The sequence below is a fragment of the Rhamphochromis longiceps genome, linkage group LG14, assembly GCF_057381845.1.
Source record: "Rhamphochromis longiceps isolate RC_006_pf linkage group LG14, R_longiceps_female_GT1.1, whole genome shotgun sequence".
Classification (NCBI taxonomy): domain Eukaryota; kingdom Metazoa; phylum Chordata; class Actinopteri; order Cichliformes; family Cichlidae; genus Rhamphochromis; species Rhamphochromis longiceps.
The window spans coordinates 23,953,976-23,980,327 of record NC_140570.1 but is presented as its reverse complement, the minus strand read 5'-3'; the positions used below and the strand labels follow the sequence as shown (position 1 = coordinate 23,980,327).

The following is a 26,352-nucleotide window of genomic DNA, read 5'->3' as shown; positions in this document are numbered from 1 at the left end:
TTTTCTGCTCATGAGATGTGATTGTACGCGGTTTCTGTGTGTCTCCACGAGAAATTTTGGCTTTAAGGCGGAAGTGCATTGCACTGCCCATCTACCCGCAGAGAGAGTCTGTTGTGAGATTGGGGCAATGTCAAAAATATGTGGTTTAGCTCGTCTTTCGACTCTTGCTTGTGCTCTTGTCGGTCCATCAGCAAGCTGTGGAGAGGAGCTGTAAGTTATAACATGCAAAAAGCTGAAGTGAAACCAAGTGTTAAAAACAATGAAAAGTATCTACGGTCTGTGCTTTTCATACTGTATTGTTTATCTTTGTGTTTTTTTTGTTTTGTTTTGTCAATCCCTTCTCTGCTCTGGCCAATCAGCATTCGACCAACATACAGCATCATCGACATTGAGAAATCAAATATCTCCACAAATGTGGAAGTGCAATAACATAAATAAAACATGAAGGAATCAGTGACAATGCTGAATATTAGGCTGGTCAGTTTCCCAGGTATGAAACCTATAGGTCAGTTTTCTACCAGAGAGACAACTCTGAATAAATCCTTCTGGTTGGATGGTGCTTACATTTCTTATTAACATGAAAACACTAAAATGTTTCAAATCTGTCAAAAACTTGTTGAAAAACTTATATAAAAAATGATATTGTTATTTATTAGGCAAACAAACAGAATTTATGTTTTTATATCCAAATTTGAGCCTGCTCACTTTAGGAGTCAGAAATTAAGCATCTTAATAAAAAAATAATAATGTAATTGACTATATTTTTAATCATATTTTTATTTAAGATTAAATATGACAATTCATAGATAAGAACAAAAATTATATTTCAGTATCAAAAATATCATTTTGATTAAAGAGCATGAGCATACTGGAGGATTAATGATTACATAATTTAAAAGAAAATAATTTTTAATGATCAGATTTTAATTGTGTGGCATAAATCTTACATTGGGTAAGGTATAAGGTATACCTTGTAAATTTTTTAAGCACTACACAAAGTGCAGTACTAGCTGTAAAAGCTAACATGCATGACTCCATATAGTTTAAAGTGGCTGTATGGAGATGCTGACGAAAATAAGCATTTGAGTACACTTAGATATCATGAAAGTAATTACTGGGGAAGTGCAAAATATTCCAAATATTAATAATTACTTGTTCAGAGCAACATAAAAGCCAATCATAGTACCTTGCTGTGTTTATTTTTTTTTTTAAATAAAGTTAGCTGAAAAAAGTGAAGCAAGATGATTAAACAATTTGGGCAGTCTTAAAAAAATGTCAAGTTTTATAGGCTATATTTTGTCTATAATAAAAAAAATTTACTTTTCACCTCATTTTAAACTCCTTGGTTCTCTGGAGAGTTAAAGACAGTTTACAATTTACAGTAAAGTTTCTACTACTAGTTTGAGATGAGGCAAAAGAGCACAGATTTCTCCAGGCTTGGTTCCCATTTGACCTTTTTCACACGTCTTGGGGCTTTGCAAAGGTTAAATTTGGCTTTTAACCTCCTCTATCCACAACACATGTCCCCATGGCTGAAAAATTCACACTTCTTATGATTTTTCATTAAACAGAAGAAAAAGTTAAGATTCAACATTCAACAGCAAGTCGCCAATAAACAATATCATCACAGTTTATAAAAAGATAGCTTTATTGCACAAGGTGTTGAGTACTCTTTTTTTCCCATTTTTGTTTTGTTTTCATAGAAAAGAAAATGTAGAGTTAAACGCAAGCAATTGCAAATTGAAGCAATGTTTCCCCATAAAAGTTTAAGGAACAACCTCTAAATTTTGAAAATGGTTTCAGTAATCCCCTTTTAAATTGGTCAATTCACCATTTTCCTTTTTCTTTTATAACCAGCAAAATTTTCAGTACATGCAATGCTGCTCCCCTCCCCACAAATGTGGATTAATAATTTATTAATGATTTTTAAAAAAGCAAACTCTAAATTTTGTGACAAAGTAAAAACAAACTAAATTACAATAATATTAAAAAATCAACAAAAAAAAAAAAAAAAGGAGACAACTCAACCAAATGCCCTGTAAAAGAAGAAAACAATATATTTTTTTAATTATGCATGGTCCACTCTGACACGTTTTAACTGGTCCATAAATCAAGATAAAGCGGTGTCTGTATAATTTTATAGTCTTGCCGTTAAGTCCTCTTCTGTTTCATTACAATAGCTTCAGTTCAAAGTTTACATTGTGCCCTGGTTTCTAGTGAAGATGTCGAAAATAGTACTCATTTATACAAAACACTTTCCTATGTACACAAGTCTTCTATTATGGAGTAAAACATAAGCTGTATAAGTGGACAACGGGGAACGGTGGGGGTGGAGACGGGGTTCTGATTGATTGGCAGATGGGGAAAACGTTGGGGAAGTGGAACGTGTGAAGTTGGCCTTACAAACACAGGCAAAGTCAGTTTGAAAGTATGTTGTTGTATTTTAAGGAAAAATCCACCCCAGATGTTTCGTAAGCTGAAAAGCTGTCCAAATATAATAAGAGAAATAAGAATAAAATATGAGGACCACTTTATCCAGTGGATTGTTTTTTTCCCTTAATAAATGTTAGTGATTTTATCTTTTCTATACTCGCTATTTGGTACATAAACTTCTAAAACTGATATATTATCATTAATATTAAAATGGAAATTTGAGTATGATTAACATTTTCCTTACTATGTGAGTATGCTTTGTAAAATGCATTGAAAGCAATTCAGTGTTCATATGTTTGGGTGGACAAAAAAATAAAAAAAACCCATCTGCTATAAAGTATCAAAATAAGCTAAATGTTAAAACGCATATTATATGTAATGGCAAAATGTTACATGGACATTTATGGCCTACTAGAATTCTGGAAATGTTTGGAGGGTGGAATTTTCTTTAAAGACAGACATTACATTTACTTTAAGCAAACTGACAGAGGATCGGTGTTATATGGTAGAAGCAACTTCACTGAAGAACTGGGGAAAGCAGGTTGGACAGAACTTTATTTCATCATTCCAACCAATATCCATACAACTGGAGTAAGGAAGCCCCTGGTTGTGAAAGCAGGCCTGCCCCATTCCCAAACTCTTGTTTTTCTGAAGACAAGTATTTGCATAACTTGAAATGTAAAAGCTAAAAGAAAAGGCATCGTAACCATTAGCAACAAAAAGCAAAAATACATATCTCTCCCGGCTAGTTTTCAAATGAAAGGGAGCATGGATACATTTAGAAGCAGTTTTTAAACACCACTGTGTGGTATGCTCATTGGAGTTTGGGAATGACTTGCTGTGACACAGATAGGAAACAGAAATACTTGTTGGTTGTTTGTTGTCATTAATTATAATTATAGGTAATGGCATTGAGTTTGTGAACACACCTTCAGAAGGTACAATACAACATAATACAAGATTCTCACTGTATAGACTGTCCTCGTTATACTGTTTTCTTTTTCAACACCACACTTTCTGCACTGAGCCATAAACCACAGTTAACCAGCGACACAATCTCACACTATAATTTGACTTTACTGTGCTTGTCCTTTCAGCTGCTACCTGCTGCACAGGCGGTACAGCTTTGAACATTTACAAAATCACAAGGGGTTCAAACCTCAGTTTCACCACTTAATTTTCTTTCACACAACTTCCTTTCGCTCTAAGATCTTCTGCCCATGGTTGTGCTACCCGTTTAAACTTCCCTCTTCTTTTTCCTTCTTCTCTTCTGGCAATTTTTTTTCACTCTGAGCGATTGTCTTGTGATCTTTTATATATATTTTCAATTAGAACGGCTTTTATATTTCTCTGCATTTTTTTCAATATTCATATATTTGCTATATATTTGAATAGAAATATATATGTACATACTTTTGAAAACAAACATATATCTTTTTCTTTTTTCTATTGCGAGAGCCCTGATGTTATGTTCGACCACTGAAAAACATGTGGAGCAACTCTTCTTTTTTTTTGGAACGATCTTTGTTATGGGATTAAGCTTTGGGAGAAGAACTAATAGTAATAATAAAAAAAAGATACAGTACCATGCATAAAGCTAAAAATAATTTCAGCAAGGTGGAGGGACTTGAAAATACTCCTTTTAGTTTCAAAGACCACTTATTTTTGAAGAAAAATCTCTCTGCTACTTCACATTATATTGACGCTCGATCCCTCTGATTATACTCTTAAACATTACTGTCTGTTTATAAATTCAAGATTATGCAAATATGATTTTTCTTCATAAATCTCCATAAATCTGCTGCGACTTGCTTCTCATTCAAGCTGACACTACACATCAAATAGCATTTCTGCCCGTCTGTGCATATTAGACCTCTTCTCTCAGTCAGTCTGTCTCTTTGACCTGCCAGTAAGCTAGCAGTAGATCACAGTGACACTGTATGGATATGATGATGGACCGGGTGGGTAAAGGTGAAAGTGGGAAAGGACAGAAAGGAAGGAAAAGGGCACAGGTAAAATGGCTTAAAACAAAAAACATAATGGATATTGTGGCGCCATGATGAATCATATAATGGTCGCTTCCTTCTTGAGGAAGTTTAAGAGAAAAAGAGGGACCTAGTTCTTATAATCTGTAATAGCTCTCTTCTGAACCCACTTCTTTTCCTGTGTTTTTCATTTCCTAAGCCATGTCGTCAATCCAAAACAAAGTTCAAAATGCTGGACCAAATTAGGGTCGTTGCGTTACATCATCAGCATCGACCCATTATCCCCTTTCACAGGTACAAAATGAACATTTGTCAGTTTTGACACAGATGTCTGCCCAAGAGGTCAGCATACAGACTGATTTTAAAAAGGTCCATCGTTGGTGTGCCTGCCACATGCATACATTTATATACACACATATACACCCGCGCAAACACGCTTGCACGCGCGCACACACACACACACACACGCACGCACGCAGGCTGTTGAAGGTTTCTGTTACTTGGATCCATTCTAATTTTCTCTTAGTGCACATGAGATTATATTTCCATCATCTGAAAATAAACAGAAAACTGATTTAAAAGAAAAAGGTTGGATTCATCTTGCACTTTATGATGCTTGAATTTTTTTCCCATCTTCTCTGCTTTGAGTCTGTTTAGAAAAGCATCAATTAAGACCACTATGCTGTATCATCCATTGCATGTATATGAAAATCCCTTTGTCTCAAATCTGATATTGAGACGACGGTCCATCCATTGCCTCTAATGTACGAATCCACGATGGAGTAATCTTTCAGAGCCAGTGTAACACCAAGGTTGGTGGTTAATGCATACAATAAAGCATCCTGCCATGGCACAATGCTGTGATATGAGCTCCTTTCCATCAGAGGCCAAAAAAGCAACATTTTTAAAAACCTAAAAATCTTAATACACATCTCTCTGAAACTCAAGCAACCTGGTTCATTCTACAGCTGTCTTGATCCAGAAAACAAGACAGTGCACGTGGAAAGCATTTTGTGCATAAGTACTGTGTCTTTGCCAGAAAATCAAAATATAGAGTTAACAAATGTGAATAAATCATCTATGTTTTGGCAAAGGTGTTTCCCAGGGTGATGAAGTAAGAGATAAAAATGACACAATAATAACAGAAAGCAATCAGGCAGAAAGAAAGGCAAACCCCTGTGCTGTGGAGACCCAACTCTGACCCCATCATATAATATTGTCAGTGGGAACCCAACCAGCCCCCTGCAGCCTGGCACAGCACAGGCACTGACAGGTAAGCTGTGCATCTGTATGTTTCTCACCCCAATTTTTCATAGAGGCTCTAGGCAAGCGATGGCTTGACCAGCATTCAATGAAGAGTTACAGTGACAGGCCGCAGTGATGACAGGCTACACCAGTGTGTAGGACTTGGAGTAGGCCCCCGCCCCTCCATCCCTTTGCTTCTGTAGTCTGCCTAAGCCCGAGGAGCTGCTCTCCAGGAGAGAGTCTCTGGATCCTCCCATCTTGGAGGAAGATGAAGATGCACCTCCAGGGGTCCCTCCTGTGGCCCCTACTGCCCCACCTCCACCGGAGGATGATGATGCCCCAGAAGCCGCAGCAGAAGCAGCAGCTGCCGCTGCACTCTGGGCTCCTGCAGCAGAGGAGCCAGGCATTGTGAGAGTTCTCTGGGGAAGTGTGGAGCTGCTAGAGCTAGCAGATGCCCCTCCACTCCCACTGCCACAACCACCGCCTCCTGTTGCCCCTCCCGAGGAAGCCCCAGAGGATGTGAGATTGGACAGACCAGAGTGGCCCATGGTTAGGGCCTGCTGTTTTGCAGAGTCCATAGTCACATGACGGCCCTGGGTGTGGTATGCACGTTGGGCCAGGCCACGAATAGAGGCTTCACGTGGTGGGACCACTGGACACGGGTCATGACGCTCTGCCTGCTTTCGAAAAAAGGGGTCTGACTTCATGTAGAGGGGTAGGTTGCAGTAGTCACCTGGAAGGGAAAAGTAAAATTTATCATCACTGCACAAGCTTATAGGATATAATGGATAGTATACTGTGCACCACAATAATTGCTATAAACTCATCTAATAATCAGAATACATGCATACTATCTACAGTTTGTTTGAGTTATTTACAGAAAACATTTACTTACATGAAGTCTGATTTTCACAATACAATTTTAAGCCTTTGGCCATACTTTTTAAATTTGTTTTCATATTAAAAATCCTAACAGACAAAAAAGAATCATGCTTAGAGGTGACAACTCACTCTTGGCGCGATGCGGAATGGGAACAGCTACATTCTTGCCACGGTCATAGTCTTGGGGTTTAGGTGGCGAGGCAGTAAAACGGCAGATGCCGGGCTCTGACGGTGTGCTCATGGACGTCATGCTGTCTGCATTGTCGTTGGTACCTGTAGTCATCTGATCAGATGAGCTGTCAGAAATAAAGCACTCTGTAATCTCAAATTTAGCATGTTGCAGGTGTTCCTCCAGCTTGGCATGCTCATATGCTCTTGCCAGCTCCTCGTAGGTGGAGGAGGCACTCTCTGTTGACACCATGCTGTTGCGCCCTTTATCTGTTCAAAAAAATAAGGAAAGGAAATGAAGGCAAGCCCCTTTCATAGCCTACTGCAAAATCACATTTGCTTCCTGCAGATAAATAGCCTTAATTGTATGTACATGCTAATGGCTGTAAGTGTCATTTCACCCATGTACTAACCTGTGTCCTGCGAGAGGCTGGCACTGTAGCTGTCACTCTCTGTGACAGTGATGCCATGCTGGGAGCCAACTGTGCGCCAGTCTGAGGTGAGAGTACGGGCTGGCGTAGAGGCCTGGCACTTGGTCAGAGTCCACTGACTAGAGTAGCGGTTCCTGATGCTGTGGGCTGACTTAACACTCTTCCTTGACACTGGATCTGATGGTAAATGGATGAAGAAATAAGAAGGGTTGGATGTTCACAGCCGGAATAAATCAACAAGAATTTAAAAATAAGAAAGATTGGTCTTCATATTTTGGTCCAGAGAACATTTGAATCATTCATGAAAAAATAATACTAATAACTCAATTGAACTGAGCAGAAATGTTGCATTTAATGAACATATTCAAGGTTAAACATTTAATGATATAATGGAGAGTGAGGAGTAAAAGCACATACTGGTTCCTGGCCGGATGTCAGACATGTCAATCAAAGGGCCAGTGTTCTGGATGAGGGCAGGATGATGGACTGACACACCAGTGCAAAAGCTCTGAGGGTTCCCAGTTTGGTTAAACTCTGTGTCTGTCACAGGGATAGTGGCCTTGTCCTCACCTATGACAGGCAGAAATATTGTGTGTCAACAAAATAACAATTAGCCTAACACCGCATTTCATGTAACGGTCATCGATTCGGTCCTCGGCATAGTTGTGTGAACATATGCGACAAGTCTCTCTTTCTCTCTCTTCCTCTCACCGATTTGCTTGATGCCTTCTTTGTCCTCAATTAGCAGCTGCACTCTGGGGATGTCGATGTGCAGCCGTGGGCCCTGAGGAGGCCCTTTAACCGGGGTGTCGAAACTGCGGTTGTTTTTACTAATTCATAGATACAAGACGAGCACACACAAACATGCATAGTTTGAAGAAAATGGGAAAGAAAGTTGATTTTTGAGTGGATTTTAGGTTACGCTTAATAATATTTCAAGCTTAATTTGCTGAGAATACATTCCAGTCTTACCTGATCAGCATCTCTGCTAAGCTTTTGGCATCTAACGAGAACAGAGGATATAATTAATTTTTCATTTTTTTTTGACAAACAAGTATTCTTAGAATAAATGCTCTGCAGGCTGAATGTAATATTCTCTCTCATTTTCACCACTTATCTCCTCTCTTCTTATTTCTTCTCTCACCTCTCAGTCTCTTTAGTCTCTTTTCTTTGCGTTTCTTGCGAATGATGAAGAGCAACGCAACACCAAGTGTGACCAAGATCACAGGACAGCCAATAGAAAACAGCTTCTTGACATCGTCGTTCTTCTCCAGAGGGGATTTAATTGGCGGTATTGTGCCTGTAGAGATCAGTTTAATGTGCTTTCATAAGACAATATCATAAGGTACCCATTTTAATGGATTTCTCATTAAAACAATGCCATTTATCCAAAGTAAATGGCAAATGAAGATCATCTTGTACTCACTGCCATCATAGTCTAGAGTGGCAAACTGGGAGCTCTGGTTACCACAGCCAGCACTGTTACAAGCTTTCATCTTTAACTCATACCAGGTGGCCTCACGCAGCTCTGCCAGGAACACATCTGTGGTGGCGTTGGTGCGCACGTTCTGCCATGTCCAAGTGCCTGCACGAGTGCACACGACTCTTAATTACGATCACGTTTTTTCAAGAAAAAATAATATATGTGTCTAAGTTTGGTCACTTTTCCATTGAATTTATATCAGGACATCTCCAATATTACCAAAAACTGAAAAATGAAAAAGGAACCACTCACCTTTCGGTCTAAATTCTAGCGTGACAGCTGTGATCGGACAGCCTCCACTGGCCCAGCCTTGCAAGTTGAGGCGAGCATGGCTGGAGTTAATGTGGGTGAAGACAGGCTGGTCTTTGTTGAACTGGGGTTCTGTAAAGGCAGCAACGGTTTGATGCAGAATATGCTCAGAATATTAAAACAATATTTGGAATGGCATTTCACAGGTAATATGGTTAACACAGGTCATCAGCAGCAGACCTGCACACAACATTCAGTTAAATAAACTAAATAATATATTGATGCAGTTACAGCAAAAACTGAAGCAGCAAAGTTTAGTATTGTATGTAATATGTTTGCATAATCTCTGAGAGGTTAAATATGCATTTTGTAATGACTACCAAATTTGAAACTGGACTGCACTATAAGAAGTTTAATGACAGCATAAACATCCCGCTGGTCAGTCATATCACTGTCCATAAAACAAACCTTTCCCACTGCATTTTGAGAGCAGTGTACATTAATTTAAAGCCTTACTAATGACACGTAACCTTGCTTTGGAGCCATTTGTAAATGAAAAAGCATTAAATGTATCAAATGTTTTAATTCTGATATTTAATATTGAAACTAATTTGATATCATTTGAATAGACTGAAGCATAGATGAAAGAAAATAACCCTCCTGTAATAAAACACATGATCTATTCGTATATCATCTATTCATTCACATTTTTCAAAAGTCAATTCAAATTTTGAGATTGCGGAAAAGATACATTTAAAGGTGCATTAAACACTTTCAGTTGACGTTTTTTGTTGACCTCCTCACATGTGACCTGCTGTATTTTCTGAGTGTTATCTAGAACCCCTTTTCAAAAATAATTCCATTGTGTAAAAATATTTTTTTTTTACTTGTCTGCTGTATATATTGTTTAAAGTCCTTTTCTGCCAGCTTCTCACCTCGCCCGTGAGTCTTTGCCTCAATGATCTCACTGATACGTCCAGCACCAACGCTGTTCTTGGCAGCCAGCTTGACTTTGTACCAGGTCCCACAGCGCAGGTTGTCCAATTTGAAAGAGCGCTCGCTAGAACTGATGAAAACATCTTTCCATTCCTCTGTGTTGTCTACAGAGTACTGCAGAACAAAACCTGCATAAGAAATGAGACATGCACAAAATAGTTTTTTCTCAGTTTGATGCAAATCCCTCACTAATATAAAGTCTACTGAACTTTCAGACATTGGTACCACTCCTGGCCACTAGATGGCAATGTATGATTGCACTTCCCTTGTCCAGTTAAGCCTCAATTGGAGGATGGTGTAGCTGCTCTCTGTCTATGCCGCCATTAGTTACCTACAAACCCCAAGACTGGGATGGCGCTGACTGAGCATCTATGCAAATGAGGGCATGCAATATGGTGACTGTTTTTATAATCAGCTGCCTTGAAGAGCCAACTCCCTCCCACTCTGAGACACCTTCCATCTAATCCTCTGTCTTTCCTTCTGCCTGTATATGATTACGCATATATGACTGTCTCACTCTGAGTGTTTCCTTGTACTCGTTGTACCATCTTCATTTCCTTACTCTCTCTCTTTTTCTAACAGATGGTGCGATGGAGTCCAAAACGTTAAAAAGGGTTAACATGCAGATCGAGCAGTGTCTGTAAGTTTTATAGTCACCCTCGGTCTGTCACAGAACAGAAGAGGACACAGCAGAACATAACAGAAGATAGCACAGTGAACAGTACAGAACAGCACAACAACAGGCTGGAAGAACACTATGACTGACTGCTGTTGTACATAATATAAGATTCTCAGTGTATGGGACCAGTCTGCAACATTTGGCGATTTGTCTATTTAGAAATTATTTTATTTTTACACAAACTGGAAAAAAGTCCTCATTACCAGCTGAAAATGGCTTTATTAGTGCACACTAGCATGTTTTTTCTGAAAGGGAATCATATACAGACATCAGGGCAGTGATACTGCAAAACAGGTGCGTGACAAGGAACTATTGCTGACAATGAGCCGGTGGATTTAGCGACGGGACTTTCCGCTATCACACAAGTTCTACAGAAAAGATTTATGGACACATAAGACTAGATGCTGTATGCAAATACTGGCACATCCCTATTTGAATACTAAGCTGCACATCCAGTAGAGGCTGTTTAAGTTTATGCATTATATCCTGTTTCAGTTTTGCATAATGCATGCACGCAAGTCTTTCTTGGGTCATCCTGGCAGCACGGTTTCCAAAAGGAGTATATTCTATTCAGTTTTGGAGGCCTTCATGTGCTGATTGCAAGAAGCTATTACTAAATGTCATCTACTGAAATTTCTCTGGTTTTATTTGTTTGTTTTCATTGTCATTTATTCTGTAATCACATAAGGTAGAATAGCGGCTTTACCAAAACCATATATGGTGCTTGAGTGTGTCATATAGAGCAGTAATAAGTTAAACTGCCACAGCCTGACCAAAGGGAGAGACCCAGTCACGCACACTGTGGCCATCTTCACATACAGCTCATCAATAATCAGCTAATCAAACAGACACACAATTAACAGGGAAACATAAAACCAAGACACCATTCAATAAACTAATAGGTCAATAGAGACACTACCAATAATGCCAGGCAGGAGACAAGCTGAGGCACGACAAACATGTCAGCTATAGACAAGAGGAAAGTAATGTGAGTACACAAGAGGAGAGACAGATATACGGCTTTCCTCCGAAAAATTACGCACCTCTTATAGAGCTGCCGCCATTGTCTCCTGGTATCCAAGCCAGAGTGATGGAGGAGGTGGAGGTGGTAGAGACGGTTAGACGTGGCTGGTCTGGAGGTACTGAGGACGAGGCACAGAATCTTATAATACCATGACTTATATTATCAAAGACATACTTTTGATGAGTTATGTATTCATTTTGGCAAATCTTAATGTTTATTACGTAAAAAAAGTTTGCTAGTGTGTCATTATAGCCATTCGCTTACCTTGCACCAAAAGGTTGACTATAATAGTGTCAAAGCCAAGTGTGTTTGTGGCTGTGCAGGTGTAGTAACCAGAATCCTCAGCTTTGACAGAGCGCAGCACCAGAGTCCCATTAGCCAAAATGAGACGCTGCCCATCTAGAGAAACTGGTATAGCTGTGTCCTCACTATTGAAGAGAAAGAGACACTGATAAGAGGACCTTCAGTCTATTATTAGGGTTAATTAAGTATCAGCAGCCACTTTGAAACACCTATGGTCATAAAAATTATTTAATATAATAAAAGATTAATAAAATTGAATTAATTCTAATCTATTTCTCTGATTAACAATGTTAATGATTTATTAATTTTTGCTATATCGTTATATGTTCTTTTGTCTTAGTTTTACTCATGAGGATGGACTCCAAGGGGATACAAGAGAAACTGGGACTTTTGTAGAAAGCTGCAGCAATAAGACAAACTTAGTTCTGTTCAATATTAACTTTATCTCATTATAACCATACTGGTGGGCCCTCCACAACAGTCCCAGCTTCTCTCGTGGCCCCTGGAGAAAATTAATTGCCCACTCCTGGTTAAGGTGGATCACTTGTGTTAAGATGTAAGTTAGGATCTGACTTGGTGTTTTGCATAGTTTCTAGTCTGAAGGTTTTCATAATAATTTTTAATGGCTCATCCAACCAGGACTGCAATGAAGCTGGAGGCTATCCCAAATGAAATTGGCAAGAAGTGAGGTACACTGTCTGCACATTACCTTAGCATGTGCACTTAATTGTCTGTAATCAATTCTCAGAGGAATTACAGCAGCAAGAACACTCTGCTTCAGTATTTCTAGTGTGGATTCTCACCTGTCTTTGGTCCATTTTATGGTAGGTGTAGGTTCTCCTACTGAGCTACAGGGCAGTCGCACCTCTTTCATCCAGGGAGTGGTCACGGTACCGCCAAATGAGAGGATTTTAGCTGGGGCTGGTGCAGGAGAGGAAAAAAGTGAAAGGTGTATAGAGGCAGAGAAATTTAATAAAAAGACCTTTAGAGCTAATTGCATTAACACTCAAGCAGCCCATAAGACCAGCTGAGCAATAGACTAATTAATATGCACCAATCGGATGATTTGCTGTTGTCAAATAATTTTCAAATCCAATTAACAATCACTTGGTTTTGAACCAATACATCCCAGTGTTAATGCATGTGCATACATTGATTTATCTTCTTGCTAGAATTCTTTTAATAAGCACAATTAACTGAGAGGAAATGTGTACTCCCTATAATTCACATTAGAATTTGTTACACTGGCTGGAAAAAAATAGAACATATATCTATATATATATATATATATATATATATATATATATATATTTATATATATATATATATTTATATATATATATAAAGAATACAAAGAATGAGAAGAGGGGATATGAAAAAAAAAGTCTTTCCATTCAGGCACATAACCCTCTTATTCTCTGTCACTCCCCTACCCTCTCTGTCTCGCTTTCTTTCCCAAGCTTGGCGTCTTAATGCTAGTGCTCTGGTGCACTTATGTTAAGGTTGAATGAAGTTTTGAGTGAGCAAGCCTGGAGGACACTGTCTATTACAGCTGCCGATCAGCAGCACACTCCAATATGAGCACACATTAACAAACCTTTGCATCCAAGTCAAAGGAATGAACAGATAAAGAAAAGGCACTCTATTCATTCTTACGCCTTTATTCAACCTGGCCTTTAATCCAAAGCCTATTGATTTAACTGCCATTTTCATTTTCTTAAACACTTTGCCTCTCTATTGTCTTCTATATTAGTTAGCTCAGCTCTTTTTTCCTCCACCTGCTGCCCACCTCTGTTGCTCCCCTCTTATCATTTCCCTGGATGAGAGCAGTTTATCTGGTGCCCTCTGAACTCTAAAATTAATCGTGCACCTCTGTAACGTCAAAGCGAGCAGTAACACAGAAATAAAGAACGAAAGTAGGGGCTGTGGAGTAGAAAATATAATATTGGGAATAATTACATCACATCTACTATCAAATAAAAACACATGACATGTGCAGCAAGATTACAGTCCTTTATGGCGTAGTGTGTTACCAATGGTATTCTTGGTGACTGCAGTCCCAAAATGCCTTTAGATCACTAACAAGCTTCTGCTGTGTAGTTTTCTCATGATTATTCTCACCCCATGAGGCAAGATCGGGCTCACACAGATTGGCTTGCCAGTCTGTGTGGCTGGGTCTGGGATCAATTACTTATTTATATATATACAAATTTATAGACAAATCAGTGTATAACTTTCATGTAATGTGCATTTGTCCTGGATTTTTTTGTCTCTCTTCATTAAAACAAAACTTGCATAAAAATTAGAGACTGTTCATTTCTTTGTAAGTGAGCAAACTTATAAATTCAGCAGGGGAGCAAATAATTATTTCCTCCATTGTATAGCAAACGTAATGCAGTAAGAAGATGATGGGGCATGTAAAGCAAAACATCCTTTAAAAATGCTTATTTTTAGTTCATGAGTGGTGCAGTGGGGTGAAGAATAGTCGGAGAGAAAACGAGTGGTTTGTAGAGCAGCACCACTCTAACAGCGGATGTATCCTAATAGTTCCTGAGAGAGAGGACAGAAGCAGGGGAAAATAAACAGGAAAAAGAGGGCACTGTTTGTTTCTTCCACCAAACAAAAGTCGGTCAAAAGATTACTTCACAAATTTAGCATTGAACCTCGATAAAATTATCAAACTTAAATTTTGAGGGTCTTTTATCAACAGTGGGCACTTCCACTAATCATGGGTCTCCCTTTCATATCGAGGGACTCACCTTTGGCAGCTGGCTCCACAGTGACCTTTTCGCTGAAGTTACCTCGGCCTGCAGTGGTGACGGCTGCAGCCCAGATCAGGTACTGCTGGCGGTGGTTGAGGTGTGTGATTCGATAAAACAGCAGCTCTGGATTAGCTTCATACTCACTTGGGAGCTAGAGAAAAATGAAATGAGAAGAGACATTGTTGATTTGGAAGAACAAACTTGATAATGTCCGAAAAATCATTTCACTTGATTAAAACTGTTCGACTACCTCTTACTGCAATTATCTAATCAGCCAATGGCACAACTTAATGCATTTAGATATGTAGACATGGTCAAGAAGACCTCCTGAAATTCAAAAGTGAGCATCAGAATGGGGACTCTGAAAGTTATATGGTTGTTGGTGCCAGACAAGCTGGTCTGATGATTTCAGAAACTGCTGATCTACTGGAAAGGCGATGGTGTAATGGTGCGGGCTATTTTCTTTGCACACTTTTTATCCTTTTGTACCAACTGAGTACCGTTTAACAACACAGTCTAGCTGAGTGTTGTGGTTGACCGTGTCCATCCCTTTATGACCATCGTGTACCCATCATCTGATGGCTGCTTCCAGCAGGATAGAGTGCCATGTCACAAAGCTCAGATAATCTCAAACTGGTTTCACTGTACTCGACTGGCCTCCACAGTCACCAGATCTCAATCCAATAGAGCACTTATGGGAAGCGATAGAACAGGAGATTCACATCATAGATGTGCAGCTGACAAATCTGCAGCAACTGTGTGATTATGTCAATACGCACCAAAATCTCTGAGGAATGTTTCCAGCACCTTTTTGACTCTATGAAGAATTAAAGTCGTTTGAAGTCCAAAAAAGTGCACAATGAGACAAAATGGGCAATTACAATAAAAAGAGTCTGGATTGGTTTGGAAACATGTAGCACTTTAACGGTACCTTTTCAAAATTAAAAAGAAAATGTTTTATAGCATTTCTCCGAAAATTTTAAGTATATTCAAGGTAGCATAAGATAAAATTTTGGGGATTCCAAATTCAAGATTGTTTGGAGAGGCTGGAGTGATGTGATGAACTGAGTGAACATCATTTTAACGTGAACCAATTATTTTCTTCCTCATTTTGTATCAGTAAAACAGAGACTAAGATGGGCTAAAAGTTAGAGAGGTTCTGAGGCTTATCATAATGTGGTAAGGCAAAACGGTATGAAAGGATGACGCTGGAGGGAGGGAGGGAAGGAAGGCAAGCGATGCTTGAGGAGAGAGAGGCGAGAGGGTTGGATTGGGGGAGTGAATCCCACTCCCTCGCCTTCTCCGTTCTCCTCGGGGAGGGCAAACAGAGATATGAGAGAGGAAGACAATAGGGGACAGACAAATGAGTCAGTCAGAGATATCATGAACAGTCATACACTAATGAGGCCTATCTACTGCAGGCATCAGCAGTGATGGAGAGGAGAGGAGAGGAGAGGAAAGTAACACAAACAGACAGAGGAAGAGGAATGGTTACCCACAAGCAGTATGAATACACACCAATACATATGCATGAATGTACTGAAACACAGGCACACACACACACACACACACACATAGAGCCGCATACATGACCTGGAGGTGGATGTGTAATTGCAGTGTGTTTAACCCAGCCATGTGTCTCCTGTCTAGACATATACGCATCACTGTCCCCTTAAAACACACACACACACACACACACACACACACACACACACACACACACACACACACACACACACACACACTCACACACACACACACACACACACACACACACACACACACACACACACACACACACACACACACACACAGAATCTTTCATTTTTACTGCCTGCCAATCGCTATTCACCTACCCACCAATTATACCTGTATTTCCTCAACTCCTACTCTTCACCTACTCCTCAGGTATCCCAGCAGTCAGCTATATATACACACACCTGCAACTCTGGCTGTTGCTGTGCTGCTGGCCTCAAGTAATAAATAGTATGGAAAAAAAAAAAAGAAAGAAAGAAACAATCAAAAATCAAAAATTCAACACACACACATACACTGCACTGTAAGGCAGCACCTAACATTCACTCGGCACCCTCTAAATCATATTTTACTACACCCAGGCTTGACACCGTCTTACATTTGTGACTGACAGGCACACATACACGGATGAAATGAAGACTGCGATACAAGTGTCAGATAGCATGAACAGTCAGCGAATGTGCCAGACCAGTAAAACCTGCGAAAACACTGCAGCGTTACTGAGCTCTGTCCTAGCCTGCTGGGTTGTTGTCTGCAGAACGGTTTATTCTGTGCAAACAGATTCCAGTATTCATGTTGTTTTTCACATTTATGAGCAGGTTGCCATGAAGGAATCCACTGAGCTTTTTATTACTTCACTATGTTCCCTGTTCATCATCCATTCCTCTTGCCTGTGACGCTCTCTCTATTTTTCTCTCCGACTATTCTTCACCCCACTGCACCATCCTTCTGTGCACCCCCGATGCCATCACTGTTCTTCATTTCTTTATCTTTACATTTGTCTGTCATCTGTGGGCCCACTCCTTGCTTTTTCCTGCATCTATCCACCAATATACCCCCCCCCCTTCTATTTTACATTGTTTTAGCCCCCCGCCCTACTCTCACATACGCATCAATATCTTCTTCTGCACATTTGTCTCTATACTCTCCACTGCAAGCTGAAGCATGGATGGAGAGATGGATAGATAGAGGGTGGGATGGATGTATGGGTGGGTGGGTAGATGCTAGGAGGAAGGGAGGGAGGGAAGAGTGACAGAGTGTGTGTTGCTGTAACGGATATTAAAATATTCCTCCGGCATGGAAATAGCGGTGATCCGGGGAACGATAGAGCGAGATAATGAAAAGAGGAACAAAAGTACTCCCCGCGCGGTGTGTCTGACCCCCCCATCCCTCCTTCCTTCTCTCCAGTCGCACTCATTTACATAGTAATCATGCCGAACTCTGCATGGGGGCTTCAGAAAGAGATAGATAGATAGATAGATAGATAGATAGATAGATAGATAGATAGATAGATAGATAGATAGATAGATAGATAGATAGATAGATAGATAGATAGATAGAGATAACGTGTGAGTGATTTATGAATGAAGGACATTAAGGAAAAGATGTAAATTTCTCAAAGGGAACATTTATATAGTACATGTGTATGCATGCGTGTGTGTGTTCAAGATTGCAAGCAGGTTATATTTCTTGCTTTAAATTCACACTGTTATAGAAACATGAGTTGCATATATGTATGTACCTCTATATCGCTCATGTAATACATTTATGAGTGCGTTTCTGTGTGCGTATGTGTGTGTGTGTGTGTGTGTGTGTGTGTGCGTCTAAGCTAGAGTGTGTATTTGCTCTTGGCTTGTTTTCTGCCCTCGTTGATGAACAGATGAGGTTGTCCTGGCAACGTGATGAGACGCAGATATGTAAATGAGGCTGGAGGGTGAGTTTGCACGCACACACACTGCAGAATGAGGAGAGCTCATTTCACACACGTATCTCGCTGAGACTGCAGCACTAGACCACACACAAAAACACACCCCAACACACACACCTACACACACACACACACACACACACACACACACACACACACACACACACACACACACACACACACACACACACACACACGCAAATGCTGTAATTAAGTCAAATGAGTTTTATCTCAGCAACATATAAAATGTTTAACAGAAGCTATTTTCTGCATAGAAAATAGGGTCTTGTCCCCTTCACTTTTCCACTTTAATTCATTTGTTTATCGTGAAACTCTCTGCGCCCCTCTTGTAACTTACCGGTTGGCCTGACCCGGGGCTGGAGCAGTAAATGGTGTACTTGCGGATGATTCCATTTGGCTTGTGAGGGGGCAACCACGACACTACGACACTGCTGGCAGAGGAGGGCACAGCTTTGATGCCAGCTGGGGGTCCAGGGTCTAAAAAGAAAGAAATGGAGGGCTGAGTAAAATGTGAACCACTTATATTTCAATGTGGTTACAGTAAACGGGAAGTAGTTTTCCCTTTCATCTTTATTATTTGCAGTAAATTGAACATCTTTGGGTTTTAGACTATTAGTTTGACAAAACAAGCAGTCAGAAATTCAATTCAACTTTCTTTTACACATCATAATAACAGCTATCTCGAAGCGCTTGTTAATATTATTAGGTAAAACCCTACAATATTAGAGAGAGAACTCCAGTGATCAATAGCCTGGCTTATGGGAAAATACAAAAGGAATATTTCAGTATTTTCTGCCATTTAATAGAGCACAGATAATGATGTTAAGAACATGACTAGCGGTATACCAGCTGCTCTATATGCATACTGGCCTGCATATAGTAGTGTATTATTATACATTCTAAAAATCTATTGGTTCTTTATTATCATTTATAAAGCCCTAAAAAAGGCCTTATGCTGCATGACTATAGTCCTCAACCTCTTCCCAAATAAAGATTTCTCCTCATCAGCCCCACTAAGTATGAAACTACTGGTGAATTAATTAATTTAAGACCTCACTTCATTATAAACAACATCTTATGAGAAAGTCTTCATTTGGACACTAGTGACACCTGTAGCTTTACATACATTTAGAACAGACAATATGCCTTAAGTTCCATAAAGAGAAAATGATTATTCTCTCTTTACTATCACCATTTAAGGCTCATACTGAGCAAAAAATTTAAAAATGCATGATCTATAACAACAATGTATGATATGACCAACAACTCCCTTACTCAGTGATGTCCAGAAATTAGGCTGTTTTTGATGGAAATTTGTATTTGGCCGAGCACCAGCAGAATATGACATTAGGATTTATTAATATGAGAGGTATTTGTGCAATACTTAAATATTATTAAGAGATATGAGTTCATTTAGAGTCAAAGGTCAGAAAATCCTGAGAGAACTTGACAACATTGGAATTTATACCAAAATAGTATTTTTAACATAAAACCCACAAATGAAGACATGTAACCACACATTCAAAGAGCCAAATACTGTGGTCCCCTAGATATAAGGCTGAAAAATTAATCCCGGTCTTCAATATTCTTATGCTTGCTGTCTTCTATGTTTATTCATGTAAGAGACAGAGGCAGAGAACGACAGACTGAGAACTGGCTGTTTGCACAATTGCACAGCAAACACTTTTCCATGTGCTGCGGCCAGAACCGAGGGCAAAGGGAAAATACAGAAAACGCTGAGCGTTTGTGAAGAGGTTGCCCCTGGACACAGTGTCAACCCGCATCAGGGAAAAAAGACACACTCAGTTTGCCCCTGATAAACACGCACACTCTCACACACGCACACACAAAGACTAACACAATAGACATATTTGAATAGCAATTGCAGTGGGGCCAGCTCATAAAATGGAGATATGGTGGTGAAAAGAGAATAAAGGCCTTTTCTGAAACGACACATCTTAGAATCATCTGCTCCCCTCTCTTTCCTGCACTCCCTCTCTCCCTCATTTTCTTCATCTCCAGACGCCTGCCTTCTCCTCTGCCTGGCCCCAGGGAGGTGGAGGAGAGGCGGATACGGATGTAATCCACAGCACCGCCAGTGTAAGCACAAAATTAATTCTCTCTAAGCCACAAAGAATTAATCCCTCTCCTTGTGCTGGGTGCCAGGGTAGACTTGCACACAAACAATAGCGCATGTACACACACATGCACTCGTGCATGCACGCCAACACAAAGCCATATACACCTGCAAACAGACAGACTTAACCCCCAACCCATCTCCACACACACACACCTCCAGATACCCGCATGCACAGACTGACACCCTTAGGGTCCTTAACCACACACACACTTTTTGGCTTCTTAATTCTCATTAGCACTGGTAATGGCACATCAGAGCACAAAGAGGTTTAATCAGCAACCTCAGCCTTACAAAGACCCCCTCTACCCCCGCTGGCTCTCTGCCTCCCACATTGCTGCCTAAACCAAGAAAAAGAAACAAAAAACCTTAAACCTGCCCCAAAGATGTGAGGAAAGTAAATGACTCCTCCTGACTGGAGGTCAGTTCTTCACTTAGTTTATCTGTTTGGTCAGAGCTAGTAAAATACAGACTCACAGTCCTCACGGGTTTGGATATAAAGGACGTTGCTCCGGACGCCATCCCCAGCCTGGGTGTAGGCCAGCACTTGGATGCTGTAGTTAGTAAACTTTTCAAGGCCTCTCAGCTCCACTTGCTCTTTGGTGGTTGTGATGTTCTGCATTTCACCCCACTCTGTTAGACAATAGGACAGAGAGAAGATTAGAATGCAAACCTGAGACATTTAGTGATCGCAATTTAACCTGGATATAACAAGACAAACTCAACACACCTCCGTCTGGGAAAACAGCCCAAAAAACAACACGATATCCCTTCAATACACCGTGAAGTGTCAGTCTTGGAGGCTCAGCCCATGTGATAACTGCTTCGTCAGATGTTACAGAAATGGCTCGCACATTCTGAGGAGGCTGACTGGGTACTAAAGACAAAGACAGAGGACAAAAGGTCAGATGAGTTATCCAAGCTGTGAATCGTCAGGTATTTAAATATGTAGTGCACCTTTTCAGTAATGAAGGTCTGATCATTGAATGTTGGAAAAACAACTAATTTGACTGATTGCACTACAAAGATAAAATGCGGAAAATCCAGGAATTATTTACTCTTAAATATGTGGTTTATCATTAGAAGATAGATTTCTTTCCATGCTGTGGAACTGGATTACATTAGGGGAGCGGTTCTAAAACTTTTGTTGTCATGTCCCAGTTCAGAAACTGAAAAATAATTCATGTCCTACACAACACAAATTTCACATTTTATTTTATGGAGTAACCATAAACCAAGTTGAGTTTGACTTAAATAAAGGCCACTGTAACAGCATGAATAAACACTTTTTTCCCTGAAAAAATCATATTGCTTAACTTATTTTCATTCCATGCTTTCTGTCCAAATGCCACAGTGCTCAATGAACTTAAGAAAGCTAATGGAGATGTAGATTTTAGAACTTGTGTGTGTGTATATATATATATATATATATATATATATATATATATATATATATATATATATATATATATATATATATACATATATATATATATATATATATATATATATATATATATATATATACATACATACATACATACATACATATATATGTTTCATAACAGCAGGGTGCAAGATGCTAGCAGGCAGGGCATACATGGAGCGCCATAACCAAGTGGCCGGCATAGTGTACAGGAACATCTGTGCCGAGTATAACCTGGAAGTCCCGAGGTCAAAATGGGAGATGCCCCCAAGGGTGGTGGAGAATGACCGAGCTAAGATCCTGTGGGACTTCCAGATACAGACGGACAAAATGGTGGTGGCTAACCAACCGGACATAGTGTTGGTAGAGAAACAGAAGAAGACGGCCATAGTAATTGATGTAGCGGTCAAGAATGACAGAAACATCAGAAAGAAGGAACACAAGAAGCTCAAGAAATATCAAGGGCTCAGAGAAGAGCTCGAGAAGTTGTGGAGGCTGAAGGTAACAGTGGTCCCAGTGGTAATCGGAGCACTAGGTGCGGTGACTCCCAAGCTAGGCGAGTGGCTCCAGCAGATCCCAGGAACAACATCGGAGCTCTCTGTCCAGAAGAGTGCAGTCCTAGGAACAGCTAAGATACTGCACAGGACCCTCAAGCTCCCAGGCCTCTGGTAGAGGACCCAAGATGAAGGATTGACTGCCCGCAGGGGCGAGCGGGGAATTTTTTTTTATGTTTTGAAAAATATATTTCATATATTTTTCAGTTCAACTATTTTGAAAAACCAGTGTCGCCATTAGATTTCTAAAGTTCATTGAGGTTATATGGATATTGAGTTTTCAGGGGTATCTGCAGCCTGAAGTTAAACATTGTGCAGATTATTTTTAAATAAAGATATGACTTTGGTAGTTAGTTTATTAATAAATCTATTAACAGACCTTCCTGAAACTCTAAAATACATTTCCATATCAAACTTAAAGTGAGTAAACAGGTGATAGATGAAAGGCCATGCCATGTGTCAAGCCTGATGTATAGGACCATTTCTCTTTCTCTGTACAAGCCTCCCTCTGTCTCTGCCAGTCCAGGTGTCCTTTCTATTGGCTACCACTGACCACGAGTCATTCAGGCTTTGAATAAAGACCACTGTTGAAGATGAACAGAAGTCAACTTGTGAGAGAAGGAAGCGCAGGAAGAGAGGAAGAGTGCTGACTGAAAGACAGTGTAATGAAAGAGAAGGATTGGGCCAAGTCCACCAGGGAATTTCTCTGCAGCTGGTGAAGAGAAAGGAGGAGGGAGGAGGATGGAGGACTGGAGGGAAAGGAGAAAGGAGGATCAGAAAACTAAAACATGGTTTTGCATGAATAAAAACTTTAGCTTCCATATCCAAATAATGAGAATGCAACCAAACACAACCCCATTCCCACCTTTACCAGAAGCAAAATAAGACTAAAAATGTGATCAAGAAGGTTAGTGGGTTCAAATGGGTGTCTCTAATAGGGCTTGCTTATACAGATATTTTAAAATAAAAAAACAAAACAAATGAACAAAATAAACCTTACATAAATGACTGCATTAATTTGGGGAAAATAACAATGATGAACTCGGGCTATAGGGAGGAGGACACGCGGGTGATGGGCAGAGGAAGAAGAGAGGAAGAGAGTTAAAAGCAAGGGGAGCAAGGGAAGGGCAGAAAAAGATGAAAAGAGGGATCAGGGAGACAATGCGCTCAGCTGTGGATAATTACAGCAGGAAGCTAGCACAGGGAAAGAGAGAGAGACAAACAGAGAGACAAGCTAATTATAATTATTTTTAGTATGCTTGTTGTTATCACTATTATCATAATGGCCATCAATATCACTGTCGCCACGGTGACAGCCACAGGAAAGAACTGGAGGGCTCTGTCTCTTCTAGACCAATGAGGCTAAGCCAACTGTTCACTGGAAGGACGAATGTGTATGTGATTGGTGTATGTGTGTTTGTTTGTACGTGGTACAAACATGCAAATGTAGATAAACGGAGATTGAGAGAGATAGTATGTAACAAAGATGGCTGTCTGCATTTAGCATGAAGATGAACTGCCCAATGCTAAAGAAACAAAGAGTGAGAAAAGACAAATGAGAACACAAGAAGTGCGACAGATGCAGCCACCTAGTCCAAAAACTGGAGGCAATGCATCAACCTTAATTCTTTCGAATGGATAAAAGCGAAAAGAAGTCCGTATAGATGTCTATAAGAAAATTATAATACTTCACCTTGTATGTTGTCAGTAAACAGTTTGATCTTAATTGCATATCTTAATTTAATTTGATGTGGTGTTTAACTTTTTTTAATTATGGTCAAAAAGATGATATAGCAGGATATGATTTGCCTACCTAAATAGTGACTGCCATAATGCTAATTATGAGTATAACAACTGTCAACTTGTCGTGACTTTCATTTGTTTTATCAGCAGCCAAAAGTCAATACAGTCGGCATAGAAACCAATGCTTAATATAAAAAAAAAAATTCATAAATAAATGATAAAAGAATTTTTTTAAGAAGGTGTCTGCCCTTGCAATATAAAGTTTAGCCCTTGAATGTCAGGTTGAAAAGCTAAATGGATCAAATTCAATCACAGGACAATAAACAAGGACAAGGATTCATTGCTCTATTGTGATTGCGCCATCAGTTTACTACACCAGCCTCTTCCATCTTTCCCAAACTGCTTTTAAGCTCGTGTTGCACATTTTTGTCTTTTTGTTGGTCAATTTTTGTCATCAGTTGTTTCCCCCCCAAAAGTATCAACAAATCTCTAATGTGTTTGTTTGGTAAACTATGAATCTTGTGCAACACTTTCCAGCCTAAGAAGAGGGTTTTGCTCTCTAAGTGCTTTTTGTGTTTTAGTCATTCATCCATTCAGCATTAACTCTTCTACCCAATAATGATCGGGACGTATTGCAGTATATACACTCTGTCTACACTCACTTTACATGAATCACAGAGGTTATCTGTGTAGATGGTATTTATAAGGGATTGGAATTTCAACAGCCAATATTCATTCTTGCTGAGGCAACAGAGCGAATGTAGTAATTTGAGGTTATACAGCATGGCATGATTTGAAAGAGACCAGACTGCAAAAGCAAAAAGTACAATGGCATGAGAAATAGTGCAGAGGCTGATATTTCATATGACTGACTTTGTCCTTTTCCACTGCACATTTGCACTTATTTGTTTTATTTGTTCCAATATTGCTACAGGTCATAAAGGTAGCCAACATTTACCTTATTATACAGTCCTACAGACTGTCCTACAATCCCTTTACACGTATGTTGACACAGTTGTGTATTGCTCACCGTCTTCTAGTGTTGTAGCATTGATCTCTGAGCTGGAAGGTCCTGTGCCTGCTCTGTTGAAAGCTTGGACAACCACCCCATACTGGGCAAACTTCTTCAGGTTGTCCAGTGTGTAGACCTCACTGTCTCCAGTGGCCTTCATCTCCACGATGCTGTACTGCCCATTACTACCTGGGCCATTTTCTCTGTAACCGATTTGGTAACCGCGGATGACACCGTTCTGCAGCTCCTTCCTTGGAGCCTAAAGGTTTCCATTTGAAAAAATGTTCTCACATTAGAATCAATATTCATATTGCTAGATTGTGTAATGACATTGACACCTCCACACATACATTAAGATGAAAAATAAGTTAATCTGAAGAAATAATGATAAAATAATATAAGGCAAAGCTGGTCAGGAGACAGATCCTTGAAATGCATTACCTTCCATGTGACCCTGATACTCTGAGATGTCACAGGCTGCAGGATGACATCCATTGGAGGACCATCAGGCTCTATAACAAGAGAGACAATGGGACTGAGTGGAGGCATTGCTTTTTCTTGAATATTTAGATCAAAAGAGGTTTCTTTCAGTTTTATTGAGACTAGCATTCAAAATGATTAGTCAAGGACAGATGTCAGAGTCATAACAGATTCAAACGCTAATTGCTCATACAACAAGCAAAAAATAAAATATTTGCCTACATTCACGCAAGTAGAAAGCAGTGCTGTCAAAAGACTTACGTGCTTCCTCTGTGCTGATAGTGAGTTCCTTACTAGCCTCGCTTTTGCCTATAGCATTGTAGGAGTACATGCGGATACTGTAGACAGATGCAGGATGAAGATCCACTATGTTGGCCTGGTTGTTGGTTGGAGAGATATTTCGGGTGGCATGCTTTAGTTCCCAGGAATCTGACAAAACAGGAAAAAATAACACATTTTACTACTTCAACACTTTGGATGGACATGGGAAGTTGGGAATGCTATTGGCATTCAGTTTAAAATAGCTTCAAATAAAGAGGCTCAAATAAAACAAGCACAAACAACCTAGCAATTTTCAGTGTAGAATATACTGCTACTTTTAGGGTCTTTTGCAATACTTTAATAAAATAAATCACCGACTTGACTTTTACTCACCTGTTTTGTTCTTGTATTCGATATCGTATGATGTAATTACGCTGTTCCCATCAAATCTCTGTGTCCACCTGAGATTCATGCTACGATCTTTCACTTCTCGCACCTCTAGCTCTGGAGGGTCTGGAGGCTCTGAGGTTTAAAATTAGACAAAGTGAACAAAAGGAGGCAAGAAAAAGGAGGGAAAAAAGGACCACATGAAAGACAAGTTCAAAGGTGAAGAAA

At 39.8% G+C, this 26,352-nt stretch overlaps 1 protein-coding gene across 1 annotated transcript in view; it reads right to left on the bottom strand.

The window, feature by feature from the left end:
- Positions 1-1,651: 1,651 nt before the first annotated feature.
- dscaml1 (Down syndrome cell adhesion molecule like 1) overlaps positions 1,652-26,352 on the bottom strand; it is a 101,273-nt gene continuing 76,572 nt past the window's right edge. The window contains exons 15-35 of the mRNA XM_085380212.1: positions 26,131-26,259; positions 25,738-25,905; positions 25,438-25,508; positions 25,015-25,255; positions 20,992-21,138; positions 20,739-20,894; positions 18,462-18,601; positions 14,638-14,791; positions 12,682-12,799; positions 11,840-12,003; positions 11,595-11,693; positions 9,812-10,000; positions 8,880-9,008; positions 8,571-8,729; positions 8,289-8,444; positions 8,117-8,147; positions 7,856-7,974; positions 7,562-7,714; positions 7,127-7,321; positions 6,675-6,983; positions 1,652-6,396 (exon numbers count right to left, since the gene is read on the bottom strand). Of these exons, the coding sequence (XP_085236338.1) occupies positions 5,807-6,396; positions 6,675-6,983; positions 7,127-7,321; positions 7,562-7,714; positions 7,856-7,974; positions 8,117-8,147; positions 8,289-8,444; positions 8,571-8,729; positions 8,880-9,008; positions 9,812-10,000; positions 11,595-11,693; positions 11,840-12,003; positions 12,682-12,799; positions 14,638-14,791; positions 18,462-18,601; positions 20,739-20,894; positions 20,992-21,138; positions 25,015-25,255; positions 25,438-25,508; positions 25,738-25,905; positions 26,131-26,259 (3,617 nt within the window). The 3' untranslated portion in view covers positions 1,652-5,806. The remainder of the gene's footprint in view (positions 6,397-6,674; positions 6,984-7,126; positions 7,322-7,561; positions 7,715-7,855; positions 7,975-8,116; positions 8,148-8,288; positions 8,445-8,570; positions 8,730-8,879; positions 9,009-9,811; positions 10,001-11,594; positions 11,694-11,839; positions 12,004-12,681; positions 12,800-14,637; positions 14,792-18,461; positions 18,602-20,738; positions 20,895-20,991; positions 21,139-25,014; positions 25,256-25,437; positions 25,509-25,737; positions 25,906-26,130; positions 26,260-26,352) is intronic.